This window comes from Spodoptera frugiperda, chromosome 20, assembly GCF_023101765.2.
Source record: "Spodoptera frugiperda isolate SF20-4 chromosome 20, AGI-APGP_CSIRO_Sfru_2.0, whole genome shotgun sequence".
NCBI classification, from domain to species: domain Eukaryota; kingdom Metazoa; phylum Arthropoda; class Insecta; order Lepidoptera; family Noctuidae; genus Spodoptera; species Spodoptera frugiperda.
In genome coordinates, this window is record NC_064231.1 from 5,912,308 (window position 1) to 5,930,106 (window position 17,799).

The following is a 17,799-nucleotide window of genomic DNA, read 5'->3' on the forward strand; positions in this document are numbered from 1 at the left end:
GAAAGAATGTTAAACTGCTCAGAGGCGGCACACTGGAGTAGCACACGCCGTATTTCCTACAGCCACATTAAATAACATTTTAACTTTAAAGGTAAAAAAAATAAGTAACTATGGTATTTTATTATATTGTAGCAATAAGTTTTTGTTATTTGGTTTTTTAGGCTAGTTTAGAGAATAAGAAAGTGTCGCGACGCGTTCGCGAATTCATTGGAATGCGTCCAAGCTATTGCCGCCGCTGAGAGACGTCACCGGCGCAGGCGTGATGTTGGTAAGCCGCGTCTGCTGCAGGGTTATCGACACATGGCGTGGAGGCGAGGAGTAGGGTCGCCACTCGGCAGCGACTTGCCGCCATGCCGGCCTGCGCATGTAGCATAACACGCTGTTTCGGTTCGATACTTTCGTTGGAATTTATAATTTAACATTATGGAATTTCTCAAGTATGACGTAATTAAATTACATTTCATAAAATTAAGTTTGTTCTGAGCATGAGAGATATAGTTAGTGTACGAATGAATAATATTGATAACTCGTCTTTAGTGTGTTTAATCTACATTCATCCATACAGATGATAATGTCTTCTGATCAACAGCTGTGCATCTGTCGACGGCTCTTTGCAGTAGATCAGTCTCGCATCACTAGAATGTGTGAAGGCACGCATGCTTACTTTGGAACGTTACACCTACACGTAACGCCATCTGCCGGCTACATGCGGTACTCGCACTGTCATTTTGTTTACTGACATTCTAGACACTAGGTGACGTTGGTAAATTAGATTATTGAAATGTTTTCAATTAGAGCGAGTGTAAGTATTTAGGGCAAAATCATTGGTATGGTGCTATGTATCAATTTAAAATAACCTTGTCTGTTAGACAAAGGTGAATCTAATATTTTTTAGCAAACATAGCTCCTGACGTTTCAAAGGTAATGTATGGTAATTTTCTTTATTCACCATTGCCAAAATTTACATTAGAGTAAGGGCACAAAATAAATACCTATAAGAGTTCTTGGGTAGATAAACAATCGAATAAGGTTTAATTGAAACTTCAGTATCAAGACACAATCTTTATTTCTAACACAACATTCTCATTAAACTCCGGATTCAAATTAACGCACCTTCAACAGAAAACAAGCGACAATTGATATTTTCTTCTAAACAATGTTTAATGTTACCCATGCGAGCACTCGTTGCCTAAACTAAACGATAAGTCACGTAAACTGCAGTTAACTAAACCTACTCGGGTGTTACTTACAATAATAGCTCATTGGATAATTCGTGATCACGATTAACATTTTAGTGTGGCCATTTCTAACTACAAGTATAATTACTCCGTCCAAAAACTTTACAACAATTTGATTTTTCAGTCTTCACACTTAAATTGCATTGGGATTAAATTAGAATATAATTATTAAGTATAATTAGGGAATATTTTTTATATGTATTATAATTTTATTTGAAACAATTGAATACAATCTTATCAATACAATTTTAAAAATGTCATTTTATTTTGATTATATAGTTTAATTTATTACATAGGCAAGATTATAGAGGATAGAATATTTAATGGAAGAGTCTGAAAAATAAATAAATGTTTTCTACTACCACAACATGAGAAATATAAGCCAACACAAACTTATTTACTTTACCTACAACTTCATTTTAACCGATACGTAAGTGTCTATATATCCAATGAGGAGCTATAAGATTAAGGATTTCGTTTAGCTAAACAGAACAGTATTTTTCAAGTAGATAGGCCAAGTATTTCATTGGCAATTTACGATTTTATTATATACGTATTTTAAGCGATTGAACAACATGGAGATAGGAAAAGGGTGAAACCACTAGATATTTTTTAAAGAAACAAACTATGTAAATGTAAAGATGTACCGAATAAGAATGAAATCACGATTTTGTAAGTAGTTGTTATACTTCATAGTTAGAGACAGACCAAAACATCGACTAGGTATAATTATACGCAATATATCATCACTTATATATTACTAAAATATCCATTTAATTACGATACAAACATCTCACTTGGGATTCGATTCGCAGGTAGTCTAGGGCCTATTCTAATACATATTCATTAATTTGGTTCCGTTTTTCGTCTTTTTTTTTAATACTTATAACGAATATTTATATGGATAAAGGTACAACAGTTTAAAGTGGAATACTCTATAAGTGTTTTATCTTAGAACATTTAGCACGAACACCTAACTATGCTACAGGGTAGTTACAGATACGTAGCACGTTGCTACGACTACGAATGACTCCATACGGTTACTACATAAACTTCTTGTATTTTTATCTTCTACATAACTATCAATCTTCAATCTGCCATATATATATTTATACTATAAGTAGTACTTATAAGAAATGATTTATTTATTAAATTAACCTTTTGTAAGGCAAAATAACAGTAGATAGCAAATATACTTTGAAAGAAGTAAAGTTAATATTCTGTCTACATTTTTGATAAATCAATTTTTTCATTTCATTTAGTATCTGAAAGTATTATGATTGTAAGGTATTGTTTTAGGCAGATCGAACACAAAATGAATAAGATTATGAATGTAATTTTTATAGCTGCGGTTAATGTTCCATATTTTGTCGTAATAGATATTATAAAGTAGTATTCCTTAAATCTACAGCCTGGTCGTGCAACATTTACTGAAAATTTAACTAATAGTTTAGCTTGAGGTATCGTTTTATTTGGAGTTATTTTTGGACACTGTTTTTTCTAAGAATAATTAGTACTTCAAGTCAGTAAGAGATGCTATCTGGTTATACTATTACTTATTAAAGTAACATTTTAAAAAGATCTAAAAACTTGTATGAAAATTAAGTTTTCACTTAACATCAGTAAATGGAGCACAATATGTATATTTGTGGTTTATTTAAACTTTATTTTGCCTAGCTACCTAGTACGTGCATACCTTCTTACGTATAGGTTATTTATATCTGTTTCCATAGATATTTTCTTCATCTTAAGTATACATTTCAGGTCACAGAACGCCAAGTATTCCTTCAATAAATAAACTTTCAAAAAGCATTTTTGGTAAATAACTCGAGAGCATTAAATGCAATATATTTGTAAGGAACCTGACTCATACTTAAGGCTTAAGTGACAGCTAAAGACATAATAATTCTGAGATCTGATATATCTTAACTAAACATTTTCTGTTGAGATTAGTTTTCTAATAAAATTGCCTTCAAGACATTCCCATTTACCGGCGTTTCTTAGAAGGTCGAATAGACTAAATTGTCCGCTAGTAGGTAATTGCTACCGCCTTCCGCATTCGACAAAAAATAATTAATTGTTAGAATGTAACGTTGTCTAAAACGCTAAGATGCCTTAATAGAATGGCAGGGTTTCATCTGCAGTATACGATACATGTACCAACATTCACTAAGTACAGTCCACATCTTCATATATTTCTTTCATCGACATCGGGTATAGTACGAATCGCCACTAAGTTCTCAACGAGCCTACATTACGTTTTACGTACTAAGCTAATGTAATGTGCATCTTACAATAATTTGGTATCATGTATATATTTTATATATTCATATACGTATATATCCTTAAAACTTCAGGGGACGGCTTAACGTGTTAACTGAAATAATGCGTTAACATTTAATAAAGTTATCAATAATTTAGGATATATCTTTTCTCACGATGATTTTCTCTGAAAATAAATATACTTTTGAAGGAAATAGGAATAGAGAAAAGTTGTAAATATATTATTCGAATGAAATATATAGGTTAGTATAGGAAAAATATGTAACGTCAGGTTATGAAAAATAGCACTCATGTGTATAGGTATATACTTATAGCTCTAATAAATAAAATAAATAGTCAACACTTTAATGCGTATCGTCTAAATCTCGTATATACTATGTTTACTATTTTAAGACTGTATCGAGGTGAAATATTAGAAACTAATGGCTATGTTGTATTAAATAAAATATAGATAAGTACATAATATTACAACAACATGCGATGCAACGCGAAAACATAATTGTTCAGAAGCTGCTAAGAAATGAATAATCAAATAAATCTAACCTAGGTATTTAAATCACGCATATAAACGTGTCAGCCAAGATGATTAACGCGACAATTCATAATATAATAATTGGCTGTCATATTAATTACTTATGTAGGTATTTGGTTAGATATCTTTGGCGCCAGATCTTTATGCCTATGCTCAGATATATGGTAGAATATGCGTATTCATACACAATAAAGTGTAAATAAAGCTCATATATAATTAAAAAAACATATATAATACATGTAGTATATGTGCTATGAATGTAAATATCTCTTTTATGAACGGAGCAGTGTAAAGATTCTTCATTTAACTATAATATAATAATTATGCCATACAACTAATTTCCCGCCCAATGACAAAACGTCTCGACTACCTAGCTTAAATAATTACGAATTTGATATTATTTTGATAGTCTATTATATTAATAATTATAATTATAACATTAAGTACATCGACTTGGTTATGTTATTGTTGGTTTATTTGATAAATAATTAATTTAAGTATTTGGACAGAACCACCACACTCCGTTGCCATGCTGCCGGCGTGGTTCCCTCGAGTATGACGGAATTGAATAGCTTCTGGAGGACTAAAAGTATCGGTTTTCCACCGCTCGCAGAAGTTCCGACGTGATTGCGTCATCGCCCGGCGCCTTGTTGTTTTTAAGCTGTTTGAGAGCCATCCTAATCTCGTACAGGCTGATGTCTGGGATATCCTCAGTGTAGTGCCGCGTCAGTTTAGCTCTTGGGTCCCGAGCTGTACCGTATTCATACACAATAAAGTGTAAATAAAGCTCATATATAATTAAAAAAACATATATAATACATGTAGTATATGTGCTATGAATGTAAATATCTCTTTTATGAACGGAGCAGTGTATTCTTCATTTAACTATAATATAATAATTATGCCATACAACTAATTTCCCGCCCAATGACAAAACGTCTCGACTACCTAGCTTAAATAATTACGAATTTGATATTATTTTGATAGTCTATTATATTAATAATTATAATTATAACATTAAGTACATCGACTTGGTTATGTTATTGTTGGTTTATTTGATAAATAATTAATTTAAGTATTTGGACGATGACAGAAAAAAAGGAAAGTACCGTACCGATGTCCGCTTTGAACTTAAAACGACTTTAGTATTTCGGTACAATTCAGTTATTTATATATAGTGTAAGAAAGTGTCATATGTTGCTGATATAAAGGGCAAATAGAAAGCCACATTTGAAAGAAAAATTACATTATAGACTCAAACTTGCAATAGATTATAGAAAGGGATATCAGTCTGAGACAATTATGATAACGATGGACTAACGACTTACATTGTATCGTTAAATATAGTGTAAATAAATAGTACGGGCACCATTCCACGGTACATAAGCTAATTACTTATCAAATGTCACAGGCTAAGTCTACGATGTAGGGCTAGTCTAAACTAAACATTCCTGCAATCAACTAATACACGTACATATTTAACTTAAACGACGTGCGGCTCTAATCTAAACTTCGATAAGCTAATATTATTATACATACTATCTCTCCTTTACTCGACCACCAATATTCTCTTATCACTTCTCTAACTCTTCTCTATCTTCTCTAACTCTGACACTATTGTGGTTAGCTTTAAGCATTCGAAACATTTAAATTTATTGACAACATATAATTATTAAATGTGCAAAGTATCTCTTTGTAGATCACGCTTTTTGTAAATAAGTCTTATCCAATACAATAGTATATATTTTATATCCCAATTAAATTAATTTAAATTTTAAATCACATTGTTCAAAAAATGATATGTAGCCAAGTAATTTTCGTAAATGGACCGTAATACAATGTGTATAATATACATATAATTTATATAATGTTACAAAATTATGTAAATTGGGAGATTAAGAAAATTACCAAAAGTAATATTTTATGTAGGCCGTGTGTCATACCTAATCATTACTGCAATAAGCCCAATTTACTTAAAAACTCAACTTTACACAAGCGTACAAATACAATATATAAGTAAAGAAGTTACAAAATGACAAAATACTATTGTATACTTAAATTCGAATAGCCACTTTTGAAGCTTACCAAAAAATCGAAACTTATACTACTGAAAGAAAACGAAATACATTGATATTAGCGAAATACATAGTTATAAAAATTACAAAAAGAGTTGCTTAACGAAAAGCAATGGTCGGTCGCGCGACATGACGGGGCGCGGCGCGGGCTGCGCGGCCCCGCTGCAGGCGGCGCAGGGCGCCATGCGCAGCGGGCGCGAGGCCGAGCTGGCGCCGCAGCGGCCGCAGGCGCGCCGCGCGCCCAGCCCGCGCCGCCACCACGCGCCCTCCGCCTCGTAGCCCGCGCCGTGCTTGTAGCCCGACTCGTTCCCCTTGTCGTACCCTGTAGAACCTTCGTAAGCCCCCCTGCTGTACGACGCGTCGTATCCCGCCTTGTCGTACGACGTGTCGTAATCCTTCTCGTAAACCCCCGAATCGTAATTTCCTTTACTTTGCGACCCCGATGCCGTAGAAGTGGAAGCCTCGTAGCTCGCTTCGTAGCCTGATTTATCATAGGAGTAGCTAGGTTTTTCGTAGTTACCGTAGCTCGTAGCGTATCCTGAGGGTAAGTCGTAGCCGTGCTTGCTACGATTCCGATCCGACCACGTAGACGTCTCGCTGTCGCATGGCGTTACAGGAGCACTTCGGACTGTTTTTGGTATAGATCGTATTGGTATCGTTTCGTCAGTTAGGGAGCCGCGTTTCTGAAAAAATATTCATACATACATATTAAAACAAAGTTACGTCCACTGCGAAGTTTAATCCGTTAATCTTCTGATGCACGTGGTTTGCAAATCGTATTACGAAGTGTATATTGACCGCACACTATAAATTAGTACCACTGTGTATGTGTATTGATTTGGCTCAGACACACATGTTAATCCCATTAGATCAGACGTGATTGGTGTGAAGCACGTGGTTGATATTGCATTACAGAGTAAGCTTTGTATGGGTACTTTGACTGTAGCACGCGTACTTATCGAGGCTTTAGATGTTATTAGTATTGATAATTTAATTACGCATTAGCAGCTGACACTTGACAACCAATCAAGCGTACTCAGTGTATGTATCATATATGCATGTGGTGGATAATGTGTAGTGTTATATTCTGGAATAGTTAGAATATAGGCAATATTTTGTTTGTTTGTTCACGTCGTGATTTATGAGGCCGGTAGCTTTACAGCATCTATAATGTGTACGTTAGGCTGTCAACACAACTCGCGTATAAAATCATAATAATAATTTTTTTACTTACTCTCATAAAATCGAAATTGGGCAGCTTGAAGCGTCACACTTCCTGTAGAAATTTGACCGGACACACCGCCTGGCGGTTGTCGCCGGAGCGGATCAGCATCATGCCGTCGACCTCCTCACCCACTTGGATCACGATCTGGTCACGGAGCAACATCATACCTGTGTCGCCATCTGACACCTGCGGATTGAAAATCAAATTTATTTATTTATTTGTTAAAAAGTACATGTTAGAAAACTTTTGATTATGAATTTGTCTTATGAGTTTACTAGTTTCCAAAAGGAGTTAAGTTTTTACAGAGGCGACATTACCAAAATTGGGAGTGACAGCACTAGTTGTCTATAAAAAGATATCAATTAATTCTACTTCATCCTTTAGGGCCGAACAGGTCTGGCAAAGAAGTCCAAGTTGACTGTTACGGGTCATGTTTCGTAACGTATTACGAAACAAATCGTTGCATAATCATAACACATACCTAATGATTTCTGATTTCTGTAATGAGAATCGCTCTTCTATATGTATAAATATCTTCTATATCTATATGTATAAAGGGTGTCCATTAATGATTTTCCTCTCAAGTTTTGTTATTGTATACACTGTGAAATATGAACTTAAGCCTTCAGCTAGATAATTTTATTTTCCAATTATTTTTTCATTTATATATACATTTTATAGGTAATTATGAAAAATTCTTCTTTAAAGTATAGTTAGTAGTGGCTGAGGCTGCTTTTTCATGAGAATCACAAGTCCACGTTAAGTACCATTTGACTCCGAGCCGTCAATAACTCTTCACTAAAGTTTTAAATTGCGTTGCATCTTACATTGGCTTCGTGCCAGAGATTAAACTTATTTCTTATAGATAGTAACTACATGCAGAATAGACTAGATGATTGGGTAAATATTTAGAATTTAGATGTTTAAACATGGTCTATACATAGAACAGTTACGAATCAATTAAATGCTTCTAGTACTTTATTAATCAAGGTGAATTTTCTACTTTTTGTCTCGGTAGCGGGGGCTGAGTTGGGAAGAAGTTAGTCTACATTATAATCTAAAATTATTACTACTCTAGTACTTTCGTTAAATATTTGTGCCGCTCTTTTTTCTAGGTGAAGTGTCATTGTAAATTCATTTCACCGTTAATAGTTGATCTTGGTTATGAAGTCGAAACAGTTTCATTTATTCAATGCAGCTGTCAAACGTGTTACATAAGTGTAGGCTGCAAACAATGCACCAACAATAACCTTGAGTTTTCATCGCTCGGACTTCCGTTCGCCACAAAGACAGAATACAATACAATGGAGCTGAATTGCATTCATTAAGTTAGTTTTACGAGTGTACTCAATTCATTTGCATTTGGGCTTCTTGGGCTATTGTTTGAGAAGAATATAGCTTTCTATCTGCATCCTACTAGTATATTTGTCTATAGAAAATTTGCGGATATCAAAGAAAACTGTTTCACATAAAAGAATGAAAATAAATAATTTATTTTAAGATTTCAAATGTGCTTTATTCTATTAATTTTTTCTTTACAAAAAAAAAGTTTTACTTCTAAATCTGTCTTATGAAAATAACTCGAAAACAAAACTACAAAATAGATTTTCGAATTCTTGAGTTTGATATGGTAAACAGACTTGCTATTATAAGATATAAAGACGACGCTGTGGTGTATAGCAATGGATATTACCTACATACTTAAATATAAAATCTATGTAAATATGTACCTGAAGATTATGTGTGACTTGCAAAGCCCTCTCTCCAGCTTGAAGCTTAGTGCAGTACTTGGAGGGGAAGTATCCAATCTTTCCGAGACATTTGCCCTTCCACCAGTCGGGGTCCGAAGTGTCGATCACGGTGACCTTGTAGCCCGCCTTAAGGTCAAGTTCATCGGCATGACGTGACTTGAAGTTGTACAGGACCACGTACAGATTAGTTGGCAGAAGGCGTTGATGTTTCTGAGGAAAGAAAAGAGGATTCTACTGTATACAATCCGTCTTTGACTAAAACATGCCTAGAATAAAGCCTAATGTACTACTGAGAGGAAGAAAACAAAAGAATTACTTGGCTACAGGTGGGAAATCGGTACATCTCTTGGTATTTACACTGTTCGAGACAATCGATTCATTATGTACGAGTATGTAAATCATTGATATCGGAGCAAAGTCGAGACAATTCGTATGTTTATATTACAGGGGCAGATGTAGTCTGTCTTTCTGGAAGGATATTGTAGGTAATGTAATAAAAATATACGTAGTTATATTATGTTGTATGTATAAGCTAGTATAATATAAAGAAAAATAAATTCTTTAAAAATACATTTAATATGATACGTATATTTCGAACAGTAGTAGAGATAGAAACAATAACACTTGAATACGTTGCTTGTACCTTTGTCCCTGCAGATAGGTATAAGCACGGAAAATATCTTGATAAATATACATGACACGTTCAAGGCTACAACTCTGGTCGCTACTACAGTCCACAATCACAACTACGCTTTCATATCATTTGCTGTTAAATCACTGTATTTGTCTGCTACATTACTTTTAAAGATTGCTTACAATATAAGAATTGTAGCCAAAGAACGATTCGTAAGAAATGGAAGAATTTTCTCTAGGAAAATTTAAGAATTCTCGTTCGGTTGATTCATGAATAGAAAACATATCTTAAGCGAGTGGATTAGAAAATGTTTTGGAATCCAATTATTTTAACACAAGAACATTTAACATTGCAGTATTTTGCGTACTCTATTTTGTAAGTTCGTTGCCCTGAAACATTTACGAGATACATCTCCATGTCATGTCTCCGATATTCCCTGTGGAGTGTAGTACATGACATTTCGTCAATACATTCTATTTAAAGAATTTTATGACTGTAGATGGCAGTAAAAGTGTTATCGTGTTTGAACTTTGTTTTTTACCCTGGGGGCGAGGGAGTGACAGCTCAACAATCTCCAACACAATAGATAAGTTAAAATTTAAGCGTAAAGGTTGTTATATTGGGTGGTAGAGTACTTTATGAGTACCGTAAAACATGGCAACTTTACCATATTTTAGAACAAAACACGAAATATATTTTTAACCATAAGAAGCATAGAATTATTTTCACGCATACATTGTGACGGCCATTACTGGCATAATAGCAGTCTTACGTCTACGCAAAATATAGTAAATATTTCCTTTTAATGTCTAAAAAATACTTCTATTACAAAACAGAATTCTAGTGGGTAGATTTTTAGATAAATGAGTTTATACCGAATACTGTATTTATTGTCAATAAAGGCTTTTACTGTTTAGTGACGCGACAAATCAAACCCTTATCTCAGATAATATAAAAAGTAGTGCAAAACAAAAGCTAAATTATGTAGTCGCGTTTGTATGTGTTTCCATGCAAGTTCCCGTGCTTGCCTGACATACGATCTATTTTCGTTAGGGTAGACTTAACACATTTTGTTTGGCGCGCTCTGGTGTAAAATCTATTTGGTTTTTATAAAAATAATTAGTGAATTTAGGGGCACTAGTTATTCATTTAAAGTATTTTTTACTCGTAATTGACTAATGTTATAAACGAAGCCTAAAAATTGAGTTAGATCTATTGTTACAATTGTACCCATCGTGTGGTCAATTGTAACAAAAGATTTTTATGAAATAAAAACAAGTGGGTTGAGTAGGAATACTCGAAGTAATTTTTAATTGCAGTCTTATCAGTTATGAATCAGTATTTAATCACAAAAACAAGTTAAAAAAAAAACTTTGAAAACTCTACCTGTAGTTTTTATTGTTAAAGGTATACATTACATGTCAGGGAAAGCTTTATTTTTTCAAAGGCTTTTACTGTTTACGAAGTGACGCGACAGATCAAACCCTTATCACTAATAATATAAAAAGTAGTGCAAAACAAAAGCTAAATTATGTAGTCGCGTTTGTATGTGTTTCCATGCATTAGTTCCCGTTGCTTGCCTGACATACGATCTATTTTCGTAACGAAGGTGTGGCGAAGAAGAAATGCCCGTGTGCCAGTTCTCGGACCAGGAAATATAAGGAATTAGGTAAACAGATAGATAAATCTTTATTTTCTGGTGAGTCAAAGGAAAAATAGTCGCACGAAACAATAAAGTGGAAAGTAAAGAGAATTACTGGGCCTACAAAATGAGCTACCAAATTATAAATATACTCGTGGTAAATTAAATATACATGTATTTGTACATAATAGTTGAGGTAATTGTGATCAAGGAAGGTAAAAATGTACGTATTCGACTTATATCACTATTATAATTATTATAGGAATGAACAATACTATTTTGAAACGCATTCATAGGGTTCAGAAACTTATTATAATAGTACTTACGCTCATCTGCTTGACTGGCGAAGGGCACGGGCTGGCGCTGTTAGAAGACAGGCTCTTGTCTGGCTCATCTGGTAGTTCCACACTGCTCATGCGTCCCACTCGAGCAGTAAGCATCCTTCGGCTGTGTACTGGCGATGACGGCGCTGTACATATCAACATCATTCATATATACCTACAAACACACTTAGGCCAATTAAAATATTATTCAGCACATAATTCTTGGCTATACTCCTCTCCTTGTCTTTCACCAACAAAATCAATTGTGTGACAAGAAAGGATAGATGCCGAAAACGTGCTAAACAACGTCTTTTAATCTCGACCTTAAACATCTCAGCACACCCAAGTTCCTTAAACTTTAGCCAACTGTGAATCCATATTTAAGTTATTCTCATCCCGTTTGTTTCCTTTTGGATTACTTTGTTAATTAAGCTTAGATTAAGATAATAATTAAAATTTAAAGTTGGCTAATGTTTATGCGAATATGGTCATTGTCAACGAATCCCATTAATTTGAGCGTACCCATTCATAACTTGGAATAATTACCTAAGCGATTTTAGCTTTGAAACATGAACTTTTTATTTTTACATTGTCTAAGTTGTGAAAGGGGGCTCTTTCAAACAATATATTTCAATCCAAATCGTGTTAGACAAGATGCACTGCATACGACAAGACTTTATCTTCAGTGGTAAACTGTTAATCACTTTTTATGCTAACAACTGGTGTATTACAGTACCATAGTTATTAAAAATCAAGTGAGATACAGGTGAGTGTTATTCACAGATAGTATAGGTACATGTTAACATGCACAGATCGTCACAATGTTAAAAGGGTCATAAATACTCGAGAGACTTATTAGATTAAAGCTACTTATCTATTAAATAACGCAGAAAAACAATGTTGTATCAGTAAATCGATAAGGCTAATGAATATGTGATCTTTACACAGGGTATTATGTTATCTATTATCTTTGACAACAATAGCGTTATTGGACGATTTATAGAAGCTTTACTATGATCTATGATGAATTTTCGGTTTACTATTACGAACATTATTTTTCGGATAAAATATTTCAAACAAAATAATAACATACATGAACGAGTGTAACTATGAATCGCGTAGTTATTAATTCTATTAAAGCCATGCCTCATGCAAACTGCTCTGCAGTTACCTAGAAAAGATAAAAATAAAACATAAATAGCATGCCGAAGACTTTACTTACGGTTTGATCGTGGAAATAATCTAATAAGTTGACAGTGAGTGTACAAAATTGAAATGACAAATTAATTTGATTTTTCTATGATCTCGTGGTAACAGTACAAATTATGATTATGGTTGAATTTCGATATTTTCTTGAGTGCCAATGTTTGTTACAAATTCTATTCACGTTTGTATTGGAATAATATAAACATGTAGACAAGAACGAGACGAAAAATCCACTGTTAGCTGCTCATTTTTCAAAACATAACGACCTCGAATACTGCAAGAATGTCTAGACAGAATAAATACCATTGGGTACCTACCAACTTACTAACACACACAAGCTAAGCCGGAGGGATAGACTTTAGAGGTGAACATTGCTTGTGCTTACAACACAGTTTGACATCAAGTACCAGAGTCCAAAGAACCAAATTTCAGCCAAACTATCAAACCTCTTTTGACATTTAGGCTGTGAGTGGCTCCGCATGCATACGTAGCGTTAAAGCGGAGAATTTTTGCGTAAAGCAGAGACGCTCATGTCATCTTACAAACTATCTCAAATTATGTGTTCTTCTTTCCGATACCAAGAAACTAATAGGTGACATGCGGTATAGATAAGCAACTGCAACTGCCGTGTCGTACTCAACTACTGTAAAGAATTCTTCATGTAACCGAAGGCTACTTGGGATAGTTAGTAGATGACAGGCAACAGAGTCTCTGAGAAGCAATAAATGCTAGCAGCGTGAGGTTATTTGGACCCAGGCGTATGTATTACTGTCAGATCGTACATAGCACGCGGCTGCCCTGCGAGGTCTGGTCGCGCGCGGGCCGCCGTCTCAGCTCACCACACTCCGGCGAGTCCAGCGACAAACTCTTCATCCTAAGGTTCAACTTTTGACGTCTCGGAGAATGCGGCGCTATAAAATGGATGTAGTATGAGCTTACAATCTAATACTCACCCACACCATTTGTTATTATTTCAGTTTTAAACGAGTGTGAATGTATTCATGTACTGTAATTTGCGTTACGAGTTTTGTAATGACAAGAATTTAATTAATTTGTAAGTGTAGGATTGTAGGAATGTCTAGCTTAATCGGTGAAATGATAACAAATTTTTGTTTTGTGGGGCAAGTATCCAAGTTAACTGAATTTTAATGACTCCAAAGGTTGATATTTGTAAGACTGTCTTATCCACAATCTTCAACTTCAAAGTTCGTGCACTTGTAAAGTATTCTCCAGCTTTCATAGCGAGGTCGCAAGTAAAACAAAGAGATTTGTTGAGGATTGTGGGTAAAGTCTTTTTGTTATATATGTAGGTATGTTAACAACGATATCAAGAATACAAGCAAACTATAATATTAAATAAAAATAAAATAAAAAATAGATCTAGAATTCAATGTGCTTAAGCAGTGCGAACCAAAGTTAGAATTAGAGAAGATTACAGATGCAAAAAGTAAGTCGATAGTAAAAAAACACCTAACATCTACAGATAGAAGTAGTAAGTAGACTACTATAGTGAAAGCTACTCTTTAGTTGTGACGCGTAAAGTTGAGTGACAACTAGAGGCTCGTTAATCTATTTATTATCAGATACAGCTTGTCATCAGCAGCTTTCAGATAGTAACAGATATGTGGCATCATGAATGAGGTTTGTTGTCAAATGCTCATCGATGCAACGTATGTCTCAACCAACAACGTGGAAGTAATCTACGGGGATTCGCTTATATACGATGTCAATATCGGTACCAGGTAAGGGACTGGTGCGGTCTGCTTGCCTCAACATTTGGGCACTCTTCGAATTCTTCATTGAACCTGTGTGGACAAGTAAACAGGAGCCAGTCTATAATTATTTCAAAACTAGTTCTACTTATTCCTTTCGTAGGTGCCCTGGGTAACTTTAAAATAAAACGCTGGGTATTGTCCTAAAGGAAGCGGAACCAAACGAAACCTCAGTCAATTAGCGGTTAGGTAGGTAGGGTTAGTATTTGAAGAGTGGCGTGTTCTGTGAAGTTTTGCTCGGCGTGGTAGTTACAGGTTAACGTGAGCTTGATACATCGTGAAACGATAGAAGTGGAGTTTGACTCGTGGAAGGCAAGTGACAAGTGAGTGCAAGTAAGAGAAGAGAGGTATCGTGTCGGGTGTGTAACTGCCGATGTCAAAACGCATGCAAACATCAGCACGCCGCCTTAAGCCATGCACCACTTACATCAAAACGCACTCGCAGATAAATGTACAGACGACTCCGAATCAAGAGTAAAACAGAGTGCTCGAGGGTAATCAGAGAAAAGGAAGCTTAATTTTTGTCATTTATTGTAACAGTAACAATATAATTATATATATCACAGTACGCGGGGCGCTTCGGGGTAGTTATAACAAAGACATCCGAGAAGCGGTTATTGAGGACATGCCAAACTGCCGCGCTGAGTCAGTGCTCTTGCCTACGAGGCGATATGATTATTGATCTCGATCCCTTGGGTTTGCTATCTCGCTAATCATTTCTTGCGGACGCTCGCTGTGGACTTGAGAATTGAAGGCGGTGGATCGCCGTTTTCGTTAACTAAACATAGGGGCTGTCCGAAAGGTCGTGTGGTCGTCACCTCCGTCTCTGCAAAGACAATGTGCGGACAAAACAAAATAAATAAAAGCAACATATAAATACAAATAAATACAATAAAACAAATAAAAATTGAATATAGGGAAAAAGGGATATGTTCGGATCAAATATGACGCTTGACTGAATTTTTCAGTAAATACCTATTCAGGAAAGGTAAATGAACCCTGCAGGGACAGGATAAAGCATCTAAGGTGCTTGCCGAGCTTCGACTATTGTTTAGTCCTATAATTCTATACTAACACTGCAATCGCGAAATAAAAATAAATGAACAAAAAATACTGAACACACAACGAAAACGTGGCACCGTAACCCAGAAGACGGGACAAATAAAGCTGTGAGACGACAGAGCGATGAGCTACGGCAGCCGTGGGCGCGTACTTTCTGGCAGGGAAATGGACCGGTGCTGCGGCGAGCCGCGGCGCGACCGCGAGCCCCACATGGACAAACTCTTGACGCCGGCGAACAGCTTCCGCCGCACACCGCCGTCGGGCCGCGTCGCCCCGCCTATCGACAAGCAGCGCTCAGTACCGACCGCACCCCGCCCCCGTCCTGCGCCCGCGACTATACAATGCGTGCAAAAAACAACTCGACACTACTGAAAACGAGTGAATTTGAGTGAAGCTGCCGATCGGCCGCCGCGCGTCGACTTGCGACGCGCACGGCTATCGGCCTACGGCGCGACTCGAGCGGAGAAGCGAGCGAGCTCGGGTGCGGCGCCAGACCTGAGCTAGAGGAGACGGGCTGCGGCGCCACGGCCAGGCCTGCGGAGGGCCGCGCCGGTGAGCGCGCGGGCGGCGTCTCGTCCGGGGCCGACACGCGTACTACAGGTCCCCCGCGCGATTCCCCGCCGCCGCCCGGCTTCCCAATTTCGTTGGCCCGCTTCAGAACTTGGTAGGTCTGATCCACTTCCTCCTCTGAGCATCGAGCGAAATGCGATTAGATTCAGGTTCGCTATACGACGATAGTTTAGTGATACTCGAACTGTTATTGTGTGCGCGAGGTGGTATCATGTCTGGAACTCGCTTGTTAGTAGGTAAACCGTTTATGTACAGTATTTTGTAGTTGGGCAGAGGAACGTTGAGTGTTGTTAGTCATATCGAACGCTCGGCTTCGGGAGGGTGCACAGGGGTCACTCCTGTCTGATACCGTACCCGAGTCACAGTAGCTATCGAAATCATCATCGAACTCGACAGACCCCTTGAATGAGATCTTGGTAAGTCTCTGTCCCGGCAGCCACCCGTCCTCCACCCCTGGACAACGTGAGGTTAGCTTCCGATTGTGTTCATAGCTATGCGTGATATGATCTTTGTGTGTTTTTGCATGCTTCAGAGGCTGTGTTCTCAGTTTCAGTTTCAAAATGATTTGATCTATTCGTGGCATAAAGTGTTAAAATCCTGTTTCCGAACATCATACATATTATCGTGAAGATATTTGTTATTACACGTGTAATTTACTTCTAATAAGAACTGTATGGGAATTTCAAGTTTAGTCTGAACTTACCATAACTTCTGAAAGCATTGTCTTACAAGTAAATGTTACATTAATCAAACATGTTTGTACCATTTCAATATTGGATAAAATATCTGATAATAATATCTGATTGAAATGATCGATAGGTTGATTTACTGTACTTTTGAATTTTGTTTTGGTTCAATTACATTTAGCACAAAGAGAGTAGATAAGTATACCTTTGTAATGTATATAAAATACTTAAAATTTTTGTTTTTGCAAAGCTTACTTTCATCGTCGAAGGCTGTTTCCAGTACTCTGTGTGACTCTATCTCGGAAGTACTCTTCTGTCGGCGCAGGAGTCGAGATTTGGTCTGACACCTGCCGACTTGTGGCATGCAGTCAGTGTGCACGTTCAATTTGCATAATCGACAACGAAGCCCTTGGCGAGTGTGACCTGTATAGAAAAGTTACAATATTAATTTCACCAAATTATTATAATAAACTCAAAGTCTGCCGGTTTGTTAAAACAAACTGTATAAACTAAACAGTAGGCAGACTAAAAGACGGTTCCCTGAACGCAAGCATTTCATTTAAGGGTAAATAATTATTATATATGAAAAAAAAAAACACACAATTGGTTAGCAACAAAAACTTCTACTAAAAGTCTCGTAATTACCCAGCTTATTGAGTCGCTGCTAATAAGGGTAAACGTGTTGCGAGCAAACTGCGAAAGTATGTGATGGATGGGGACCACGCCTTCTTTGGTATATAAAGTTAAACAGTTTAAACAGGAACTGATTGAGGTTATAATATAGGCTACTCAAACTTGGT

The 17,799-nt window shown here is 36.3% G+C and overlaps 1 protein-coding gene across 12 annotated transcripts in view; it reads right to left on the bottom strand.

Annotated features, from left to right (window-relative positions):
* Window positions 1-5,266: 5,266 nt before the first annotated feature.
* Window positions 5,267-17,799, bottom strand: part of LOC118281882 (uncharacterized) — a 173,360-nt gene continuing 160,827 nt past the window's right edge. For 4 of the 12 annotated variants that reach the window (XM_035602658.2, XM_050701701.1, XM_035602652.2 and 1 more), the window contains 9 exons: window positions 17,255-17,422; window positions 16,239-16,430; window positions 14,649-14,714; window positions 13,692-13,820; window positions 12,797-12,874; window positions 11,707-11,849; window positions 9,084-9,314; window positions 7,363-7,539; window positions 5,267-6,811 (listed from right to left, as the gene is read on the bottom strand). In XM_035602658.2, the coding sequence (XP_035458551.1) occupies window positions 7,396-7,539; window positions 9,084-9,314; window positions 11,707-11,849; window positions 12,797-12,874; window positions 13,692-13,820; window positions 14,649-14,714; window positions 16,239-16,430; window positions 17,255-17,422 (1,151 nt within the window). In that variant the 3' untranslated portion in view covers window positions 5,267-6,811; window positions 7,363-7,395. The remainder of the gene's footprint in view (window positions 6,812-7,362; window positions 7,540-9,083; window positions 9,315-11,706; window positions 11,850-12,796; window positions 12,875-13,691; window positions 13,821-14,648; window positions 14,715-16,238; window positions 16,431-17,254; window positions 17,423-17,799) is intronic. The other 8 variants (XM_035602676.2, XM_035602687.2, XM_035602695.2 and 5 more) reach the window with 8 other exon arrangements.